At 35.6% G+C, this 20,671-nt stretch overlaps 1 protein-coding gene across 1 annotated transcript in view; it reads right to left on the reverse strand.

Annotated features, from left to right (window-relative positions):
- LRPPRC (leucine-rich pentatricopeptide repeat containing) overlaps positions 1 to 20,671 on the reverse strand; it is a gene marked incomplete at its 3' end in the record, with an annotated part of 71,215 nt that overhangs the window by 40,412 nt on the left and 10,132 nt on the right. Inside the window, exons 11-21 of the mRNA XM_008943414.1 lie at positions 16,568 to 16,686; positions 15,971 to 16,064; positions 12,738 to 12,807; positions 9,411 to 9,438; positions 7,100 to 7,157; positions 5,851 to 5,957; positions 5,560 to 5,637; positions 5,163 to 5,216; positions 4,338 to 4,451; positions 3,020 to 3,150; positions 1,538 to 1,623 (exon numbers count right to left, since the gene is read on the reverse strand). Of these exons, the coding sequence (XP_008941662.1) occupies positions 1,538 to 1,623; positions 3,020 to 3,150; positions 4,338 to 4,451; positions 5,163 to 5,216; positions 5,560 to 5,637; positions 5,851 to 5,957; positions 7,100 to 7,157; positions 9,411 to 9,438; positions 12,738 to 12,807; positions 15,971 to 16,064; positions 16,568 to 16,686 (939 nt within the window). The remainder of the gene's footprint in view (positions 1 to 1,537; positions 1,624 to 3,019; positions 3,151 to 4,337; positions 4,452 to 5,162; positions 5,217 to 5,559; positions 5,638 to 5,850; positions 5,958 to 7,099; positions 7,158 to 9,410; positions 9,439 to 12,737; positions 12,808 to 15,970; positions 16,065 to 16,567; positions 16,687 to 20,671) is intronic.

Genomic DNA, 20,671 nt, shown 5'->3' on the forward strand with positions numbered 1-20,671 from the left:
AGGAATGTAAATTCTGGCGTATAATGCCGATTTCAAGTTAATTACTACTTGCATTTCTAAACGAGACTACAATTATAAATCCACAATAGCATGGTTTTATCATTTTGCTGCAACTTTGACTACAAATTATAGATAGGAACTGTGTGCCCACTCTGCACCACGTAACCCTGTATAGTCTGCCCTATAGCTGCAAGATTCTACTAAATGGATGCTTTTATCGTTCAATGCTAACATCTGCTAAATCACTCCATTGTTTCTTCAGCAGATGGCTTGTCACGAGGCCAGATAATAAAGATATGTTTACACTGTATATACAGCCAGACTAATGGTCTGATACCGATAGGGCCTGTTTGCTGTGTCGATACTAATTAGCCAAGGAGAGCCAATGAAAGCTTTCTAACAGACTGCATGTTAAAACATTAGGTTCATTAAGCTTCATTAGTAAGGCAGAAACAAACATTTTGGTATATGGAATAAGTGCATTTTTATCATGTTCTTAATTATTGCATAGATGGAATGTTTTGACCACTTTACATTTGGCTACATTTATGAATTGTCTTATTTTCTATAGGACATTTATGCTCTTAAATGCAAGCTAATCTTTTCAAACTGCTTTAATGTAGACGTGGTCATGATCTCATTTATTATGATTCGGAAAACATCAGCTTTGTTTATTGGTTTTCTAATAGTAAGCTTAATAAGAGGCCAAGACATATGTCAAAGAAAAAAATCTTACAAGAAAAAGAATTACATCAGCTTTTTTGTATAGTTTTTTATATAACACTGTAGCATTTTCTGTTTAGGCTTGGACCACGCTTTTGTGGTGTTACATCTTCTACAAAATCATAGAACTTGATATTCAGAACCATGTTTTAAAGTTGTTGACAGTTTAGAGTTCTTTCAAAGATCAACCAAATCATGTAAATTACAGAATTATTAGACTAAATTACAGAAATTAAAGATCTAACAGCTTAATGCAAACATCTAGAAATACAAAATAGGCAGCTTGCAGGATACTCATTAAAATCCAGAATTTACAGGCAGTTTGACAGATTGTCTCTAAAATTCAATAAGAAACACAAAGAAGAATACTAACAGAAAAATATATACTTTATAAAAAGTTAAATGATTTTTTGCAGTACTTGGCTCTTGAGAAGGTTATGTTTATAGGTTTTACGTTCAGCCTTCAGACCTTCTTAAGCAAAAACAAAGCCATTAGTCTAGGCACATACGCAATTTGTGCCATAAGTCATGATCTTCAAACTCAATCCAAACAGCAATGCTAATAAAAACTAGCTGCAGAAATGCAAAAAGCACTGAGCTGTGCAAATGTAAATGACAAGCTTGCCAATCCATTAAAACTAATGGCCTGCACTGTCCAAGCATCTCTGGTTGAATTCACATGCAAATTTGTATGCAAAATGTTCAAGCACTTTTCAGGACATGATATACCATTAATATCAACTCACATTTTTATTCTTGAGGCAAGATACCTCTATTATATAGCAGAAACACACAGTGAAAGCAAATGGATTACCTTCTAGCCTACCATGCTTTGCTAAGACTTCTACCAGTGCTATGTACTTCCCACTGTCAAGCGCAACAGGTGAGTTCTTAGGGAAGCTAGAAATTAAAACATTAAGAATTTTATCAACAGAAGTTCACATTTTATAGATTCAGCTTAAAGATTTTTTAAACTAACAAAGCAAGAGCATTGAGAACTAAAAGTTGTAATAACTATTAAAGGAAAAATCCAACAGACTTTAAAAGATGACCCATTAAAATGTGATTTTAAAATATTATCCGCACAACTTCCCACCCCCAAAATGCAAAAGTTAAAGAGTGAAATGGTTTAATTATTTGGTAGTTATTGGATAAAATAGGGTATTGCCCTAAAACCTGGGAAGAAAACTCAGTCCACATGGCCATTGCTGTACTCTTTTTGATAAAGGATATTAAACTACTCCCCTATAGTAACAAGTTAAAAGCTCCTATTTTGAAGTTTCTGCTATGTACGTTTTAAAAGAAATTTAAAAAATCAACTCCTTCTCTGTTGTTGCTTTTTGTAACAATTCTGAGTCACTTCTTAGGAAGGATATTGTGCTACACTTGAGGCAGATCAGCAAAAACATGCTACTGCAGCAAAGCTCCACCAGAAGACTCAATTTTGCTTCATGCAAGCTCACTGTGGGGATCGTGTGAGAGTGGCAGTACACCCCAAACCAACACACCACTCTTCTTTGGAGAGTAGCACACTTCTTGGTATTCAGAGCTCAATCATTTCACATAATTTCAAACACTAGCAAGGTGTAATGAGCACCTGTCTGCTAACCTACTGTAAAACCAAAGCAAATACTTTGTGAGTGCACATGAGACAGGGAGCCTGGAAGTCACCCAGCCTTGTCCTGTGTGACTGCAGCGCCAGAGCGAAAGGCGGCTTTCGCGGCAGGACGGGAAGGGGCGAACGCAAGGACCAGCTGTAGGAACTTGCTGCAGGGTAAGCAATGCACAGTACCATGTTCAGCTGGGAGCTAATTTTCACAGCCAAGAGACAAAGCTCTGAAAATAAAGTAGAATGCTTGTTGACAGTCTTAGAATAGTTATTCAAACACTGCTATTCTACAAATATAGGTGCAGCATATTCTAAAGACATTCTAGGTGCTTTTTAGCACACAACATAGGTGCTCTTTTTTTCCCCCCTAAAATTAAGCCAAAATTCAATTTATACACTGTATGTGTTTAATATAAAACCAAAACAGTACATAGCAAACTTTGGCCTTTTAAAAAAACAAACAAAAAATTGCTGACCATACAGAGTGGCTGCTTCTTGTGTTCAATTGCACAAAGCAAATTTTTTTGTTCCAAAAAACCACACCCGTGACTGTTTTAAATGCACATACATTGGTGGGGAAAACTAATTAAAAATGGATGACGGGGTTAATACTCAACCTACTTAATTCAACAAGGTCTGTGTATCAGCATAAATCTCTGTGACATGTTTCAGTGCCGGTGTACTTACACTTTTTCTTTCAGGTTCATTGCCTCTTCTACATTATCATGTCGACAGCACAAATTTATTAAGGCTGCATAGCCACCGACAACCATGTCCGGTTCGTATTTGGCTTTCACTTCAAGGGCTTTTTGCATATTCTAAAAAAGGAACAAAGCAAAGATGTGAACTAGAGGAAAAGTCAATATGACATTATGATTCTTGTATGTTCAGTGTGCAGTTACATGACTGCTTTCGTGCTTTTAGTAGTGTAAGATCACATCTGAAAGCACAGTGCTGTAATGCTTTAGTAAATTTTAATAGTGAAAGTTATTTTGCAGAAATTAGTATTTTTCTAAAACACCTGGATTAACTGGAGAGCAGATTTCTAAATAAATTTGCTTGCTTTACATTTAGATTTCTTGCATGTTTTAATGTAACACTTTTTTTTTTTTAACCCAGACAGACACCATAAACACAATTAACCTGAATTCTAAAATAGTTCTTATTTATTTGGAATTCGTAACAATTTTCACCTGATACACTGCCAAACACATAACGAAACTACTTAATAATCTCATAGAAAGCTTATTTTTTTTATACATTTCTATTCATACATTTGACCATTTTGAACTTACAATGGTGTTTGCTTCTAGTCTTATTTCATATGCAAAATTATAGAGACAGACAGCTGAGAATCACTCTTTCTAAATTGTACTCTCAGCAACAGAGAATATTGTGCTATCATCTGCACGACTGCTACTGTTCCTATATATACAGCTTTATAGGCAGGATCATACTGAACAAGAAACTGAATAAAAGTGTGGTGATACCCCACAAATTACAGACACACACTAAATGAATGTAAACTACAGCTGGACGCCTGCCGAATGAAGGCAAGAGACCCTTTATCTCAGAAGAGCTTTCCTCCTGCAGGAAAATGGAATTTCAATCCCTGCATTAACAACCTAGTAGTATTTGAATTGCAAATGACTAGTGCATGTATCAGTTGCTTGACAATCTAGATATAAGAGACCGGAGCCATGGCTTGAAAGGACATTTGGCATGTATGATAAACCTATCACAGCTGTTACTATCATTCACTTTGCAGATTATTGTAAACAAACTTCAGCAACCCCAAAACATGCCATTCAAGGTGTTGCTGAAATTAGTTAACCTTTTGATTTAATTGCTTTTTGCACTTATGTTTGATTTATAAGCATCAAACCATGAAACCTCAAGCACCGCACTTGTCTTTCCTTAACTATGTCTTTCCATAATACAGTCATTTATGTCCTTTTAAAACATAGCTATGTGTTTCCAATTATCTCTGCATTGCTTAAGATACCTCTTCTTCACAAAGAGCATGTATGAGTTGTTTCAAGACGTCTGTAATAGGCTGGTTTTCAGCTTTTCTCTTCTCTAGCTTCTCCTCCAAAGCAGACACGTCAGATTTAGCACTCTAAATGGAGGTAACAGAAAGAACGTCAACTGCAAAAACATCCTTCCCTCAACAACTTGTCGGATCACTTTAATAAAAGACAGACAAAATAATCCTCTTCTTTCATACTCTTAAGAAATTTTTTAATCATCTAAGGTGCTTTTATCTGTTTAAACAGTACATGCTAATTGAAGATTTGAGTCAGAATACAGTAAAAAAAGCATTAAGTAGTGTATCTACAAAGGTCAACGTTACTATTTCTCTGACACTCGGTTCTTGGCGTTCAGAGAAGTAGGGAATAGAAGCCTGTTTCTTTTTCCATCTCCACTCTGCTCAGATCAGAGATGTAAAGACTTGACACTCCACCATTAAAGCAGTATGGATTTATATGGTTCCTGCCACTCAAGTGGATCACTGTAATTTGCAAGCATGAATTAAGCCTCACACCACGACTGTTAACTAACTAGAACTTTCAAAAAAATATTTACCAGACAGGGAAACTGAGGCATGAAACCTCAGCCAACTCCAAGGTCAAGTATCAGATCTGTGTGAAAATCTGGACAGTCTTTACTCCTACTCTGGAAAGTAACCTCTGAACTTCAAATGGTAGATTTAAATAACACTAATATACTTCCATGGTCTGAAAGCTAGTGATTACACTTCATCTAAAACCCCTATCCAAACATTATCATTACAGTAAGAACAAGCACAGCTATCTGTGAATTTACTTACTTCTGGAATGTTGTCTGTAGACAGGGATTTTTTATGAGACAGTAACCTTGCATCCTAAAAGGTAGTAAGACAAAGATATCACTAAATCCCCCCCAAAATGTTCAATCTCTAAGTAAGCATATTATGTTAAAAATGTTCAAGTTAACGATATCATTGTAATGTTAAAAAAAAGCTGTATTCTGCAGCATTATTACACTGACTTGAAAAAGCACTTATTAAATTTATCCTTTCTACATACGAAACGAAAACAGGTTCAACAGTGAAAAATCATGGAAAGGTTAAAAGGCTTACATATTATCACTGCATAAAGATATTTGTTTTGCAAAGGAGAATATATTCACAGAGTACAGATACTCTGTTTTTTTAGCTTCAAAGTAATTGCTATAGAACCACAGACCTTCATTAATTCAGGAACTTGAAGGGAGTCCAGCAGTCTGCGAATGCCGCTGTAGAAGGTTGTAGGGATAACTATATTCTGTACCAAGAGGTGGGGAAAAAAATTATATGAGTTTTGAAACACAACCAAACTGAAATTTGTCTAACAGAAATTATCTCAGACGTAATTCAAGTCTCCAGCTCTTGCATGTCATTGAGAAGTGGTCTGGTTGTACTTAAAAGCAGCAATTTGAAATCTAATAGATACATGTCAGGCAGGACAGGCATTATGTAGCAAAAAATGAAATGGTACCATCTCCTTCAGCTGATGGAAGTATTGTCTCAAACGCTCCTCCTTGGCCTGTACCTCTGAGTCACTCATGCTGTCAATCAACTGATAAAGAAAATAGCCAACAGCTTCTGTGGAAAAAAACAAGAGAAAGCATTCCACTAAAATTACTGAGACTGTCATGTTATCAAGATTAATTTATAAGAAATCATTTTGGTGTGAGATGTCACCCTGATGAGAGGCTCTGAAATGGCAACAATGATCACTGAGGCATAGAGATTATGTGGTTTGGGAGCACATATCTAACTGGTGAGTGAAAGGAATATTAATTATTTTCAGACCTAGTGACAGCTTTTCAGTACAGAATCTTACTTCAATCTATTTTTTCCACTACTGTGTGACAGAAGTGGTACTGCCCAAGGCCTTCCCCCCCTTTCCTGCCCGCTACCCCAAATAGTTGCCACAAATATTTTGTCATTGCTCAAAAGAAAAAATACATTTCTAACACTTTGCATATTTACTTTGTACCTTTCACCCATTAAATCCCATTACCAAGCTACATTAAATATTGCAACATTAATATAAAAATATTTTAAAATATGTTAACCATTACCTCAACTAATGCTGAAGAAGTTGCCTGTTAGCCAATGAAAACTGAGACTAAGAGATTTTAGCAAATAGTGCTAAGTCACTTATCTATGCAAGTGTAAAAATATACAGGATCCTGTAGCCAAGAATAGAAAGAGCATCAACTGTTGTATTCTCAAAGGTTAATTTCCCTCTCACCCCCTTTGCCCCTCCAGCCCTGACAGGGAGGGAAAACAACCCTGGCTTTTAAAAAACAGATGATGCAAAACAAGTATCCTTATTTCAAAACAAAAGGTTTGGGAACTTCAGTATAATTTTACTTCACAAAATCAGAAGAGCTACTAAAGGTAAAACTAGGTTGAAATACTGGATTTTTTTCTTTTTTTTTTTTTTTAAGTATTTAAGCACTGATACTGTGATAATTCCAAATCTCTATTTTGGTCAATAAATTTAGAAATATAAATCGTTATCAGTAAGACTGTTTATAATTCTAAAACAAAAAAAAAGCCCATGGATCCCACAAAATATGGTCTGATTATTCGAATTAGGATTTTACCCAACATGTTTTCAAATTTCACTTTCAAAAAGAAGCAATCAGTGTTTACTGTTGTAATCCCTCAAACCCATCATTACACAGAAGAACGGATTTGTGGATAAGTTACAATCATAGAAATTGAAACTCTACCAGTTGGTCCTGGAGGCGTCAGGCAATAACGTTCATCCTTGTACAACAGTTCTGTTATCTGGTAAGACAGAATAATCGTACATTGCAGCCAAAAGAAGCAAGCAAGGACAAATAGTATCTGAAATTGAATTCTCAAAATAATAAAGCATTTCTCTGTTAAAGTATTATTCTTTACCACATCACAGTAATTTCCTAAGAAATACAAAGGAGGTTTTTTTTGTAAATAATAGGTTTTTCTTGAAAAAATATTGCAAACAGAAATGCTTTCTGAGGAATGGCAGTAAGACAGAAACTCTAGTATTCTGTTTATGTACCATTCTGCAGAAAGTTAGCTATCATAAGATATTGCTTAAAGCAAATATTAACCAGTGTCACTCCTGGAGATGCTTCAATTATGTTCCAATTTACTGAAAGGCTGAAACTGGCCCATAAAGCTTCTTTTTTATTTGAACAAAGGAAATACATAAATGAAACAGAGGCACATGATTTATCATGCTCTGCTAGATTTAAGATAACAGCTTAGTACAGCTGTTGTAAATAGGTGCAATTTTGAAGGACAAAATATGCACCTGTAACAATTAATTGCATTTGACTAAATATAGCACACGTTCCATCAGTCACACAAACTTAAGGAATGTACAGATTTTACTTCAGAAGAAAAGAAGCATTTACTCAAAAGCCTCCACATCCTACCTACAAATACTTGAACCTAAACTTTAAAAATCCATTTGACTGTTCTTAAGCAAATTACATGATCTTCAGTTAAAAACTGAAAAAATATTTAAGTATTTCTTAAAATCTCAAAGAAGTTAGGAGCTGCATTCCCACTGTCGAAATGCTGTGTTCAAAGTAATGACAGAAGAAAAGGAACCTTCACCTTCAGTTGTTAATGAAAACGGATAAACAAAGCCTGAAAATACCAAATGTGCAATTGAATATTGTGTCCATCGCTCTGCCAGCAGCACAGACACTGGGCACAGCTGAACTACAGCTTCCTGCTGCCCTTTTGCCCTCGCCCTCCTATGACAAATCAACACACAGAAGAACCTACAACTACAACAAAATCGAACAAAGTCATGATAACAGTTCTTCTGAATCAGATCTTACAGAACACCAAATAGGATGGATTACAGAAAAAAAATGTGGTATCATTTCTAACATTATGTATCTAATTCCCAAGTTAGCCTTTCTTATTTTAGAAGGCTAATATGCATATTTACTCATAAATTTAGCAAAGACAACAGAACCTATGTTTCTTTCGTTGCAGAGAACAGCCTAAGTAACCCTAAATACCACTTCATGTGCAGACCACCATTACTTCAGTCCTCTGACTGTCCTTCAAAATTAATTTCATAATTGAAGTAAAAAGAAAACCTCTTTTCTCTCTCCCTATCCACCCTTTTACCTTTAAAATGCAAAAAAAAGGAAGGACAGAAGCAGACAATAAAAATATTCTCTTATCATAGTAGTCACATAACTGAAAATGGTAGTAAAACACAAAAAACCCTGAGCTTCCCAAGCTGTGCCTGATTTCTATAAATCACTAATTAATGACTTCGCAAATTACAATTGTCATTTCATTCCAAGACTTCTCTGCAACATCTAAAATATACTGCCAGCCATGTGCTGGTGTATTAGGCAGCAGGTACAGTATTAAAGAAAAAAAGACAAAAAAGAACAGTGCATCCCTTCCCAAATTCTGTAAGCATATCCCAGGCAGCATCTGCCAACACCTCTATTCTAGTGCTCTGCAAAATTTATTGACCATGTTCCACTGCAGTGTCTTTCTAACACAGCCCATAGCAGGGAGGGCAAGATGATCAGTCCTTCCCCTTTGACTTTATCCAGGTGATTTCTTTTATCTGGCTCTGCTTTCAATGTTTTAAGTTATATGACAGAAACTTTAAAGTAATAATTGTGCCTTATTATTTCATTAGTACTAGTGTGGGGAGACAAAGTTTTGGGGAGGCCGGAAAGGGAACTAAAAAATGTCAGATTGTACAACCATGGTATATTTTGTTCCAGAAGCTACAAATATACATACTTTCAGCTATAACAACATTAATCTAGAAATTTGAGTAGCATAAGGCTACAGTACATGGTAACACTTAATTTGATTTTTCACAATTACACTTAAGTGTCCAATTTGAAAACTCAATTTCATACAGCTGTACAATCTGTCACCAGCAAGTCTTGCTCTAATTAATCAGGTCTATAATTATCAGGCTCAGAATTTATATTTACAGTAATGCCTCATAAACATGCAGTGCTTCAAGAACTGGATTTTATTTACAGCATTATCTCTACTTACCTTGCTCCAAAGATGTACATCATTTGAGCTGAAGAGGGCAGCAAAGGATAAGAAATTAAAAGCAACAAAATTATATCGCTCTTGTATCTTTTTTAAAAAACACAGATCATTAACACTGAGTATCTTATTAAATTATTTAAATAAAATTAAAATACGATAATTGCCATGTGTTGTTTAAACCAACTTCATTACGACAAAGGGGTTTTTTTAAGAGTAAGTTTTGTACTTTTTACTATACTACATATGATCACAGTTTTTGCTAAATAACGTGAAACAATGCAGCACTCCAGACTAAGACTACAAAGAGTGTGTTTTAGTTTCATTCAATCTTTCAACATGTCTTAGTTGTACTTTTTGACAAAGGGTTTTTTTAAGAATAAGTTTTGTACTTTTACATATACTATATATGATCATAGTTTTTGCTAAATAACATGAAATAATGCAGCACTCCAGACAACTAAGACTACAAAGAGTGTGTTTTAGTTTCATTCAATCTTTCAACATGTCTTAGTTGTACTTTTTTATTTTATACTTCATTCTATTTAGCATTTCAAGAAAATAAGCTTCACTCAGGTCACACTTGACATTGCAAACTCTTGATCTGTGGAACTTGCTAGGCCAAAAATACAGACTCCTATGCATCAAATTTAGATTTTTTTTTAGTGTAGATGGATAACTGCAAGCAGCTATAAATGCACTTACATCATTCAAAAGTAATCCAATTTCTTACTCAAGGTACAATCTTTATTACAGCCAGATGGATAGATAGTATTTTTTAAAAAAAGAAATCAAACATAAAAGAACTCTGATTTCTCCCCTTACAGAAAAAGACAAATTGGTGCAAAGTACTTCTCTGTGCATCATCATGTTACAACCAAATGTCAAATGTCAAACAGTTCACTAAAGTATGAAAAAACCTGACATATTAAAATATTAACCAGTTCATTGAAATTTAAAAAAAACCTGACATACTCTTATCATTGTAGAACATGAAAATTCTTGCTAAAAAGTGCAACTTTTTGACAACTACGGAGCAGCATTAACCTAGATAAGCCTAAGAGAACTAGAACTATTGACCTTATTTTATCTTCCTCTAATTCTCATTAGAGGAGAAAAAGATGTCAGTCTGAACACCTGCATAGAAGCTTGAAAGCATTCATGGAAGTTTAGGATTTTATTTAGGAGGTTCAAGTGTATGAAACCTCTGCTTTTTGTGCAACTGCCACTTGTATTTGAAAACTAGTCAAACACATGTCCACATGGGGGGCAAGGTAGGGCAAAATCCTCTCTCTCAGGTTAGTTCAGCTTTCCTGGGTGTACTCGCTTCACCACTGACAGCATGACAATGAATGCAGATATCAAATGCATCAATTTCCTAAAGTACTTGACTGAAATAGTAATGGTACATCAGGCAAAAGTAATGGGAATACTTCCAAGCAGTTACTAGAGAAGAGCAGCTTCAACAGAAATCCATAAACTACTCTGCCTCAGCCGTTGTTCATATGTCCCCAGTGTCCACACCCTGTAACTTTTGCACTCCAGTCCTAAACTCCACTCACTTCAACATTCAACACCTACATTTAGTTATAAAATTCTGCTGCAGCCTTTATGAAAGGTATAAATATTCTTTTCTTCTTATCCTATCATAACCTCAAGTTTCATTTTCAGGCTGTTCTAGCCATAAAGTTTAGAAAAGGAAACATGAATTGCCAGGCTTTCGAAACAATATTAAGGTGAAATCTGGGCACAGCCAGCCTCACACATAGCTTCTGAAGCCCAAAAAGGTAAAAGGTTACTATAAATGTAAAGCAGAGAGATTAATATTAGACAGTAAAAAAAACCAAACAAACCAACCAAACCTTATGCCACAATTACAAATGGCAAGGAGAGAGAGGGGAAACCATAAGCTGAAGCAAAAATGAAAGCCCAAAACATACACCCCCCCAAATAAACCTCAACCTTAATTTTCCTCAGAATTCCAAGTTTTTAGCCCAAATGTCCAGTAACTATTGAAATCACTACAGGAGTAACTGTTTCATTTGAGGAAAGCATGACTCCTCGGGAGCTCATTTTCAGAATACAAGTGGATAACGTTTTAGAGATGCTTTAGATCACGCCCTGAGCACTTGCACAGCTCTCCAGTGGAAGGGGTATGTCCTGCCAGCATTAGTTATGTATGTCTTCATTTCTAGTGCAAGCACTTATACAACTAAATATTTTTATTTACAGAGAGATAATTTGTTTCAAAAATCTGTTACTTCAGTACATTTAAAACAGATGATTCTGGGGCTGACTACTAAAAGGAATAGTAGAATACCCCTATTGGATCGAAAACATCATTTCACTTATCCTTTGGCCATCTAGGGCCTGGCTAACAAACCAAATTTGAAGAACAGGTTGCTTTTTCTCCTCCTTTTTCCTTGGTAAAGCAGGGTCAGCTAGATAGAACTCACAATTTACTAGGTAATTATTTTGGTCATATTCATCTGGTATGTTCAACTAATACCCAACCTAAACATAGTTACATCTCATAGCCATGGCAAAATTTTAGGAAATAGATTAGTCAGCAAAATCAGCCTTCAGATGCTGATCCTCAGCAATATTAAGTAAACTCTCTGGCTCCCAGTGATGTAGGTATACTTAACACCCCTCACTCACAGTCCTAAATGTTTGACTGAGGCAAACCGTGAATGTCAGAAATGTTTGTTACTTCTCACAACTTGCATAAACTTAAGACAACCCTGCAAGTTAGCAAGGAACCCTCCTTCCAAAATAGGACCACGTGGCTGAGAACACAAAGTCACAGCAATGCAGGACAATACTAGGTGTTAAATTTGAGTATTTGGGAGACACATTAATCCAGAGGGCACAGAGCACTATTGCATGTAGCAGAACATGCCTTGCTCCTCCAGGTATTTCATCTTCATAAAGTATCCATTCAGAGAAATCTTACATTAGCATGGCAGTTTATTTAAAAAAAAAAAAAAGTGAATAAAGATAAGTCCCTGAATGTTTACTACCCTGAGAAGTTTATATACCATCAAATACCACAGAGCAAAGAAGAATAGTGGAGTTCTTTTTAGTCTACTATAGCCAATACTTCAAAGGTATGCTCACATATAGCATAGGCAAGGAAACCTAGGAGAGCAGAGTGGCACAAAGATAATCCTTCCTCTCTGCTACACCTGGAACCCTACTTTTAAGTTTTCAAACACGGAGTAGGGGGGTGGAGGGGAAATACTGTGCAGGCTTGTGCTCAGCAAGGCCAAAGAGAGGGAATTTTCCTACAGAACAGAAGAAGAGGAGGTATTCATATAGCCACCTTACCTTTTAAACCCCCAAATGAGGCTGTTTTTAAACTGACGCATATCGATAGGAGGTGTGCTTGCTGAAGTCACTGTAAAGGAAAGAAATGTTTCCAAATAGTCATTGTAAAAAAAAAAAATCCCTGAACTGCAACAAGTCAGGAGGTCATATAAATAGGGTATCACTGAAAGAAATGTTTCATTAGTTTACTAAATGCTGAAAAACATTTGTAGATCAAAATTTCAAATATCAGAGTATTTGAAAGAGTCCTGGTTTTATCAGCTCTAAATCTGCTCCATTTTTCCCTCTTCACTGTCTTTAATGTCAATAGTTAATACAGTATCCTTTCACACAAACAAGTAATAAGAGTAAGCATCTAATATGTAAAAAAAAGTACAAGACTGAAGAAAATATTGTGTTCTAAATAGCAAACCAAAACTGATCAAGAAAATCTGAAATATTAGTGCTGGAACAAAAAACGATCCACCAGAGGCAAATGGTTTGCTAACTGTTTCAGACTGAATATGTCTTACACTTTTGCATTTTATTCTTTTAAATTTAAAAAAACAGAACAAAACAAAACAAAAAAAAACACCACTAAAAAACATCAGCTGTTTAATTTCCTAAGTGCTTGCTTCTGCTTGTATAAATTGCCTGACGAAAAAGCAAAAAGAAGTAGTTCCACCTAAAGTGCTATCCACTGAATGAAGTTAAACATAAGGGAAAAAATAGAGAGATACACAGTTCTAAATGTCAGCATTGAAAATATTGGTTGAACACAAAGGAAACTGTAAAGTTACTGAAAATTAGAACATTTACAGTTATGTTCTATGTACTCATCTTTACATTTTTTCTTCACTAAATATTCCAAATCATTCTACCTTTCTCCTCTAGAATTGCTGCCTCTCATTTCAGCACTGTAGTCCAGCAAAGAAAAAAATTACCATATTAGCCACATGTAAGTCCTGTAGGAAGTTACTGTCATCTGACTTCACTATCACAATACAATTAACCCCTCTAAAAACCTAAATGCACTGGGTGGGCCCTTTCAGCAACAGCTACATATGATATATGGTAGAAGAGAACTAAAATAAAAACACTAGCTCTGTAGGAACCTGGGAGATGAAAGGAAGAAACAACATGCCAAAACCACTCCTCACTCTGACTCTGGGTGCTTAGAAAATCCAAAGTTTTTAATACTGGAACATTTATTTTAGTTTTAAAATCTCAGGTAAAGTTGTTTTCAAGAAACCCTCAATACAGATTCTTCTCCAGTGATATATTAAACTTTTTGCTCCTAAAAAGATGAGCAGAAAAGCATCTTAGTATGCTCAGCTGCTGCTGACAATTGGCAACCTGGTTTCCTTAGCAACAAACAAGTCTGAGAAAATCAAGGGGCTGACAATGAAGTGGAATGGAACGGCGTGATAAAGGGAAGCAGCGGCTCTCCTGTAGCCGCCTTATGCTCCCGGATTCCTCAGCTCACGCCTCGGAGTTTTCATCTTGTCAGCAGCAGAAATCTATACATTCTGTGGGGTGAGAAGCTGAATCAATACCCCTAGACAGCCACGAGCATTAATAACCAACCTTCGCCTCCCCCGACTACACTGATGAGACAAGCTTGCACTGTTTTCCATACTGCATCTAGTTTTGCCTCTTTGTAATACTGCAAAAGGAGTCAAGTCAAGGAAAAAAAAAAAAATCAGCTGTTTAATATCTGTGCCTTATCATTACATAGGTGCTAATTAAATTTACTAGCTTTCATTTCAGCTTGGTAAACTATTTACACGAGTTCCTTCCTTTAAAGCTCAAGTTCAAAAGAAATTTTGTATGTCTCCATGAATTATTAACCCTAGTCTTTGTAAACAGAAATACCACTACAAAATTTAAATTCAACACAGACAACAGATAAATAACAAACTGTGTGAGAACAGTTTCATGACAGTAAAACAGAACGTAGCCTACTATGTAAGACTGTATCATGCTTTTGATATCATATACATTTACTATATACCAGTATGTAGTAATATACTTGTGCTTTATAACACATTAAAACCCATCTATTTCAGTTAAGTAAAATGTCCCCTTTTTCATGTAGGCAAAAAAAATCCTATTTCACTTTCCAGAAGACGTTTCCTTGCTTGCAATAAATCCTTGTCTTTTAAAAAAAAAAAAAATCAAAGTTATTTTAGATTTTTTTTTTTTAATAATAGCAAACAAAATAATGGCAGAATATGAGGTGAATCAAAGATTCACTAAATAAAAGTCCAATTAAAAATTAAATCACTGATTTAGTAACTAGTCATTCAATTTTCTCATTTTCAGTACAACAGCTTCCCAGCATCATGGTGTATAGACTACATATTTCTGTATTTGTTGAGCAGAACACTTGATGACAATTGCAGCAAAAGACTGCTTAAGCTTTTCCCTGAACTTTGGACACATAACTATTGTTTAAAAACAGTGATCTTTCTCTGGATATAGAAAGATATTGGATGTAGACCACATGTGGGTGTTTTGTTACTGTCTCAGTATACTAGGCAAATCCATATTTGTTTTAAATTTTTACAAGGAACATGTATTCCTACTTAACCAGGCAAGTCATTCCATCCCACATATTCAGTCAATGATATAAATTAACTTTTCCAAGCACTGAGCATCAGAACAATCTTTGGAGTAAAAGTGGTTAATTTATGCTTTTACAACTTCATTGCCTAATTAGCTGATCAAATTTATATACAACTTCCATGACCAACAGATCAGCAGAGCACCCTCAGGATAAAGTGAGATCAATTCCTTAAAGCTGGTTCTTTCATTAATAATTCTGACTCTTCAGAGCCATATTGTTAGATTAGCATCCTGCTGTACCTAATGCTGGAAACAAAAACAACCCTACTGCAACAAGTTAACAGTCACTGTGCTACACAAATTGTCTCCTTAAGCCCTCTAAGTACAAGAAGGATCATAATCCTTCCACAATCACAGCAAAGCTGTGCACTGTAAATATCTCTACATGTAAATATTATGGCCAGGTTCAATACCAAAAAAATAATTTAACCATGATACCTTGCCCAGAATTGGCAGTTTCAAACAGTCTGACATCTCACCACAGAGGACCTCACATAATAAAAGCTTTGCTCAAGGTTCACATGTAACTTTAAACCTCACATACCCATACATGTAAATCTCTAAGCCTACAACCAATCAACACTACCACCAAGTACATAGTAGCATGCAACATGAAAAATACTTACATAGAGAAAGGACATTTTTCAGTCTTCCATGTACTGCTTCATACCTTATTTCTGCTACAGACAGTGCAACAGTTTCAAACAAGCAGCCATTTTCCTAGAGAAAAAGCAACAAATCGTTGGAAATAGACACAGAGAAGACCTTCTGATACTTCATTATTTTCAATGCTGCCTCCCCAGACAACATTAGCATTCTTGTACTGGTAGCTCTTGAGAACACAGAAGGTGCTGTACAGAAGTCTACATGGCTAGCTGGGTAAGTTGCTACTGATCAAAACTGATCCAGCTTTTGTATTGAAATCCATTGCAGGAGACAAAAGTTACCAAAGACAGAAAGAGGTGGGACAGTTAAACTTAGCCTGCAGTTCTCAATTCTTCAGAAAGTTAAAAACAAAATAGGCACCAGAGAACATAGGAAAACAAGTCATGCAATAATAATTTTTATGAATTCTAAACGTAAAGTCACCTTCAGCTGGGCACGGGCAGTTCCTCTGCAGTTCTGAATTCTTCAGAAAGTTAAAAAAAAAAAATAGGCACCAGGGAACATGGGAAAACAAGTCATGCAATAGTAATTTCTATGAATTCTAAACGTAAACTCACCTTCAGCTGGGCACGGGCAGTTCCACTATCAGCAAAGTTTTTAAAAACGTAGTCTGTGTATGTTTCTGGATCAAGTTCCACCCCCAGCTCATGCATCACTCTGAGGACCTCAAAGGTACCTATTCAAGACAAAATTGGTAAGGCTAAGCGTTTCTGAAAAAAAGAAAACTTGAGCCTCAACATATAAAATATATACTGCTTTCAAAAAATGGGCCTGTCTCCTCTATCTCCTTCCTCAAAATGGCCATGCAAAAAGCCTGTATTTTTCTTTCAGGTATTAATAAAGTTCTCAATTGTGAAACTTGATTTACTAAACTTCCTGTTCTGTGCTATACTGTCAAAACCATCGAAGTCTTGGCTAGCTTGGAAACTGCTAGTATACCAAGTTATTTTCTAACACAACAAATACGTGAGTTACTCTTAAGTCATGTTTGCAAAACATCTTTTACAGATATATATTTCAAAATGTCCATATTATTGTGCATAACAACATCAGCTTTTGATTTTTTTTTTTTTATAACTTGGTGTATATACTCCAATGCAATATACAAATGTGTTCATCAATACATAATGCATTCTTAGCTTTGCTCCCAGTATCCAACCCTCATCAGCAAGGCAAGCTTTCAAGATTTGCCTCTAGATTTTTTTAAAATAAGTAAATAAACAACCTATTGGCCTAAAAAATTGAACACATCAGCTTCAAACTGGAAATTCACAGAAAGGCTAGAGTCTCCCAAGCCCTAGTGAAGCTACACTGTAACTTTTAAAGGTTCAGATCAATTCCTGCTACACCATGTATTACCACTGTAGATATGTGCATTTGAAGACAACAAATAGCAAATCTTAATAGGTCAGCAATTAGAGTGTAGAGTTTTAGAAAATATATCATGCTTTTTAATTGCTCCCATTCCTCTGATCTACAGAAACTTCTTACAGGAACCCTAGCTAGCAAACTCTGAACCCCTGTCAAAACCAATCCAGGTATTATCATTTTTTGCTGGTCTAAAAATGATTTGTCAGTTGCTGTAGGACACCAGTACCAAACAGCATATGTTTTTTTCAACTTGCATTTCATACTTATTACTCTAAAAACGTAAAGTTTCCCAAAGTCCCTATCTTTGCCCTGGAGTGCCACCTATGGAAAAGTGACACTTCCATGAATATTTTATGCAGTGCACTATGGTGCAAATAATCAAATGTGAATTCCCTTTGAGCACTTGAAAATACATGCAGGCAAGTCACACTAGATTAAAGTCGCATCATCTGTTCCAAGTTTGCCTTAAACAAAACTCGGATTTTGGCCCAGAATCTGCAAAAACATGAATAAAGAATTAATTACAGTAAGTCTTTCTTGATACCTTTCAAATTTTGACAACTAGTTTCTATTTCATGTTTTCAACTTCCCAGAAAATACATTAAGCCCTCTTATGTTTATTATTAAAAAATAACTGTATCTGTATCACTACAAAGGATTTTGAAGACCAAGAACTAAATACCATTGTAAATAAGGTGTGGAGACTTGAGTTCAAATTTATATCTAGATCAGAGTAGAAAAACATGCTTGTTAAGCATCCCCATTCCCTAGTAGGCATTTCACAAATGTGTACAAGGGCAAGAGTTCCTGAGGAGGAAAAGGCATGAATGATTTGAACACCAGCACAGTGGGATGCAGATTAAGGAGGAATACCAGTAACCATGATGCACAGAGCCAATTAATCACAAACTTAAAAAAAAAAATGCTGCCACACATTTCTCAATTTCAAAGATGGCTGATGGACAATTTGGGGGGGGGGAAGGGAACGGAGGATGAGTGAAAACTAACACAGAATCCTACAATTTTGCATAAATTTTCTACCTCACTGAAAGCAGAACCACTTCCTTATCACAAAAATCTCCAAAACAGAAAGCAATGAAACATGACCACTTCTATCAATATAGCAGAAGAGCATCAAATACATGCATGAAATAGCATTTGAATACCATGTGTGTGAACTTTTAGAAATTCTTTGCTGCTCGTGTTGAAAAATACTTCTCTCTCCCCAAACCAAAGAACAGAGTAAAAAAAGAAAAGGACAAAAGTGCAGTCACATTATCTAGAACACTGGTCTCCCAAACTTTTTTGAGAACAGCCCCCCAGTCCCTAATACATATTATTTATTTAAGTTTTGTAATGTACTACTGTCCCGACATGTTATGCACATTGTAAAACATACACAAAAACAGAAAGTAAAAAGAGGATGAAATAATTATTTTGTTTATTAACAGCCTGCTTGCACCCCAATGGATTGCCTTGCACACCCCACTTTGGAGAGCACTGATCCAGAAGACTGCATATGGCTAAAACCCACAGCAAAGTCTTCTGGCTATCTCACCATTTGATCAAGAACAGGTTTTCAAGATCTTGGGCTGAGACATGTAAGGACAGCAGGAGATGAGTATCTAAAATCAAATAATTGATTGAGTGGAAATAGGACAGAAATAGCTAATAAAACACAGCCAAAGTTCTGTTTTCTTTTTTGTCAATACTGCAGACAGCACCTGAACACCCTAGCAGAACAGATTCCTGCCTCAAATGAGTATATCCAAGAACAAATACAGAAGAGACTAAATACAAAATGGTCATAATATTTCTGTGATAGAGTTGCTTCCCAGGAAAAGATATGAGACTTCACTTCAGTCCACCTTTCATTTCCCAAGTTTCTCACAGTAAGTTGTGCCTTCCTCCTAAAGCAGTCCCATCAGAACAGGCAGGGTTTCTAAGACAGTTATAGACATGTGCAAGGGCAGTAAAATTTAGCATTAAGCAGTTTTCTAGGCAAACAAAATAACAGCACTCCAGTTTGAAATGCAAGGTTGCATTCAGGAAAGCAACATAACATCTAACATATTTACTTCCTGAAGTAAAAATTGAATTACCATTCACTAACCATGCCTTGTGCATATAGCAACAGTTTAGTAGAAAACAAAGTGAAATGCAAAACTGACTTTTAAAAACTCCCTTTAAAAATAACACGATTATACAAAGAGGAAGGGGAGCTATAAAACATCCAGTAACAAGCCTATGTCGAACATTTCTCCTTATTTATACTAGACCCTGCTGGTTTTAGTGTATAATCTGATCCAAGATGCATTTCAGTGCCAGTAACAGTTTCAGATCCACTGCATACTGATCATTTAAACCCTGCAAGCACTTTCCATTCCTAAAAGCCAAACAGCACGCACTTAGATAAATACTACAGAAATAAGTAATTAACAACTTATATAACAGATACACAAAAGAGCTAGAATGCTCTCTCTGAAACTATCTGCCTGTGTAAAATGACTGAAGAAAGATGTTTTCTATTTCAGAGCAGTTATATTCTCTACAGTACATTTTAAAATGGCCTTGCTCAGTTTCATTCCTCTCAGCCACCACTTCACAGCTGCTTTTCTTTCAAACTCAACTCCATAATGCAGAAGTTAGGGAACTTTCTTTGATATCTAATGTCAGCTTTTGTTAAAATAAATACTAGTTAAACATACAATTAAACATTACCACTAGTTATGTAATTGTTTCAGTCACATTATAGATACCAATTCAGACATTTGTAACCTGCAGTTCTAGATTGGTTGTTGCTTATATTCTGTGCTCTTCAAGGATAATTTAGTCCACTGCCTACATTCTTATTTGATTTTTAATAGCTTTTTTCTCAAACTTCTTTCTTACCTATACAGAAATGCAAAATTAAGACACATCATGCTGGGCATTACTACTTTGTAAAGAAAGGAATTATTACCTAAGTTTTGGTATGAAATGTGATATAATGTCTATCCACACTTTTGTTCTCTGAGCTTTGTTATGTTTAGCTGCTAGAAAGCACCATTCTGTTAATTTGCTATCTGCTGTCACCTTTAGGTTCTCCCTGCAGCATTCTTTTTTGCTCTATTATTTCTATGAAACGGTTTCAAAGTGGGTGGGGTTCCCTCCCTCCATCTACTTTTCTTCAAGTATATTGGTTGCATTTTTAGATAATGGATCTCATTTATTCATTTTTTTTATTACTGAATTTAAAAAAAAAAAATAATGTGAGCTTACACATGAGAAGAACAAGACAACTTGTTTCC

This window comes from Merops nubicus, unplaced genomic scaffold (genome assembly GCF_000691845.1).
Source record: "Merops nubicus isolate BGI_N331 unplaced genomic scaffold, ASM69184v1 scaffold10717, whole genome shotgun sequence".
NCBI lineage: Eukaryota > Metazoa > Chordata > Aves > Coraciiformes > Meropidae > Merops > Merops nubicus.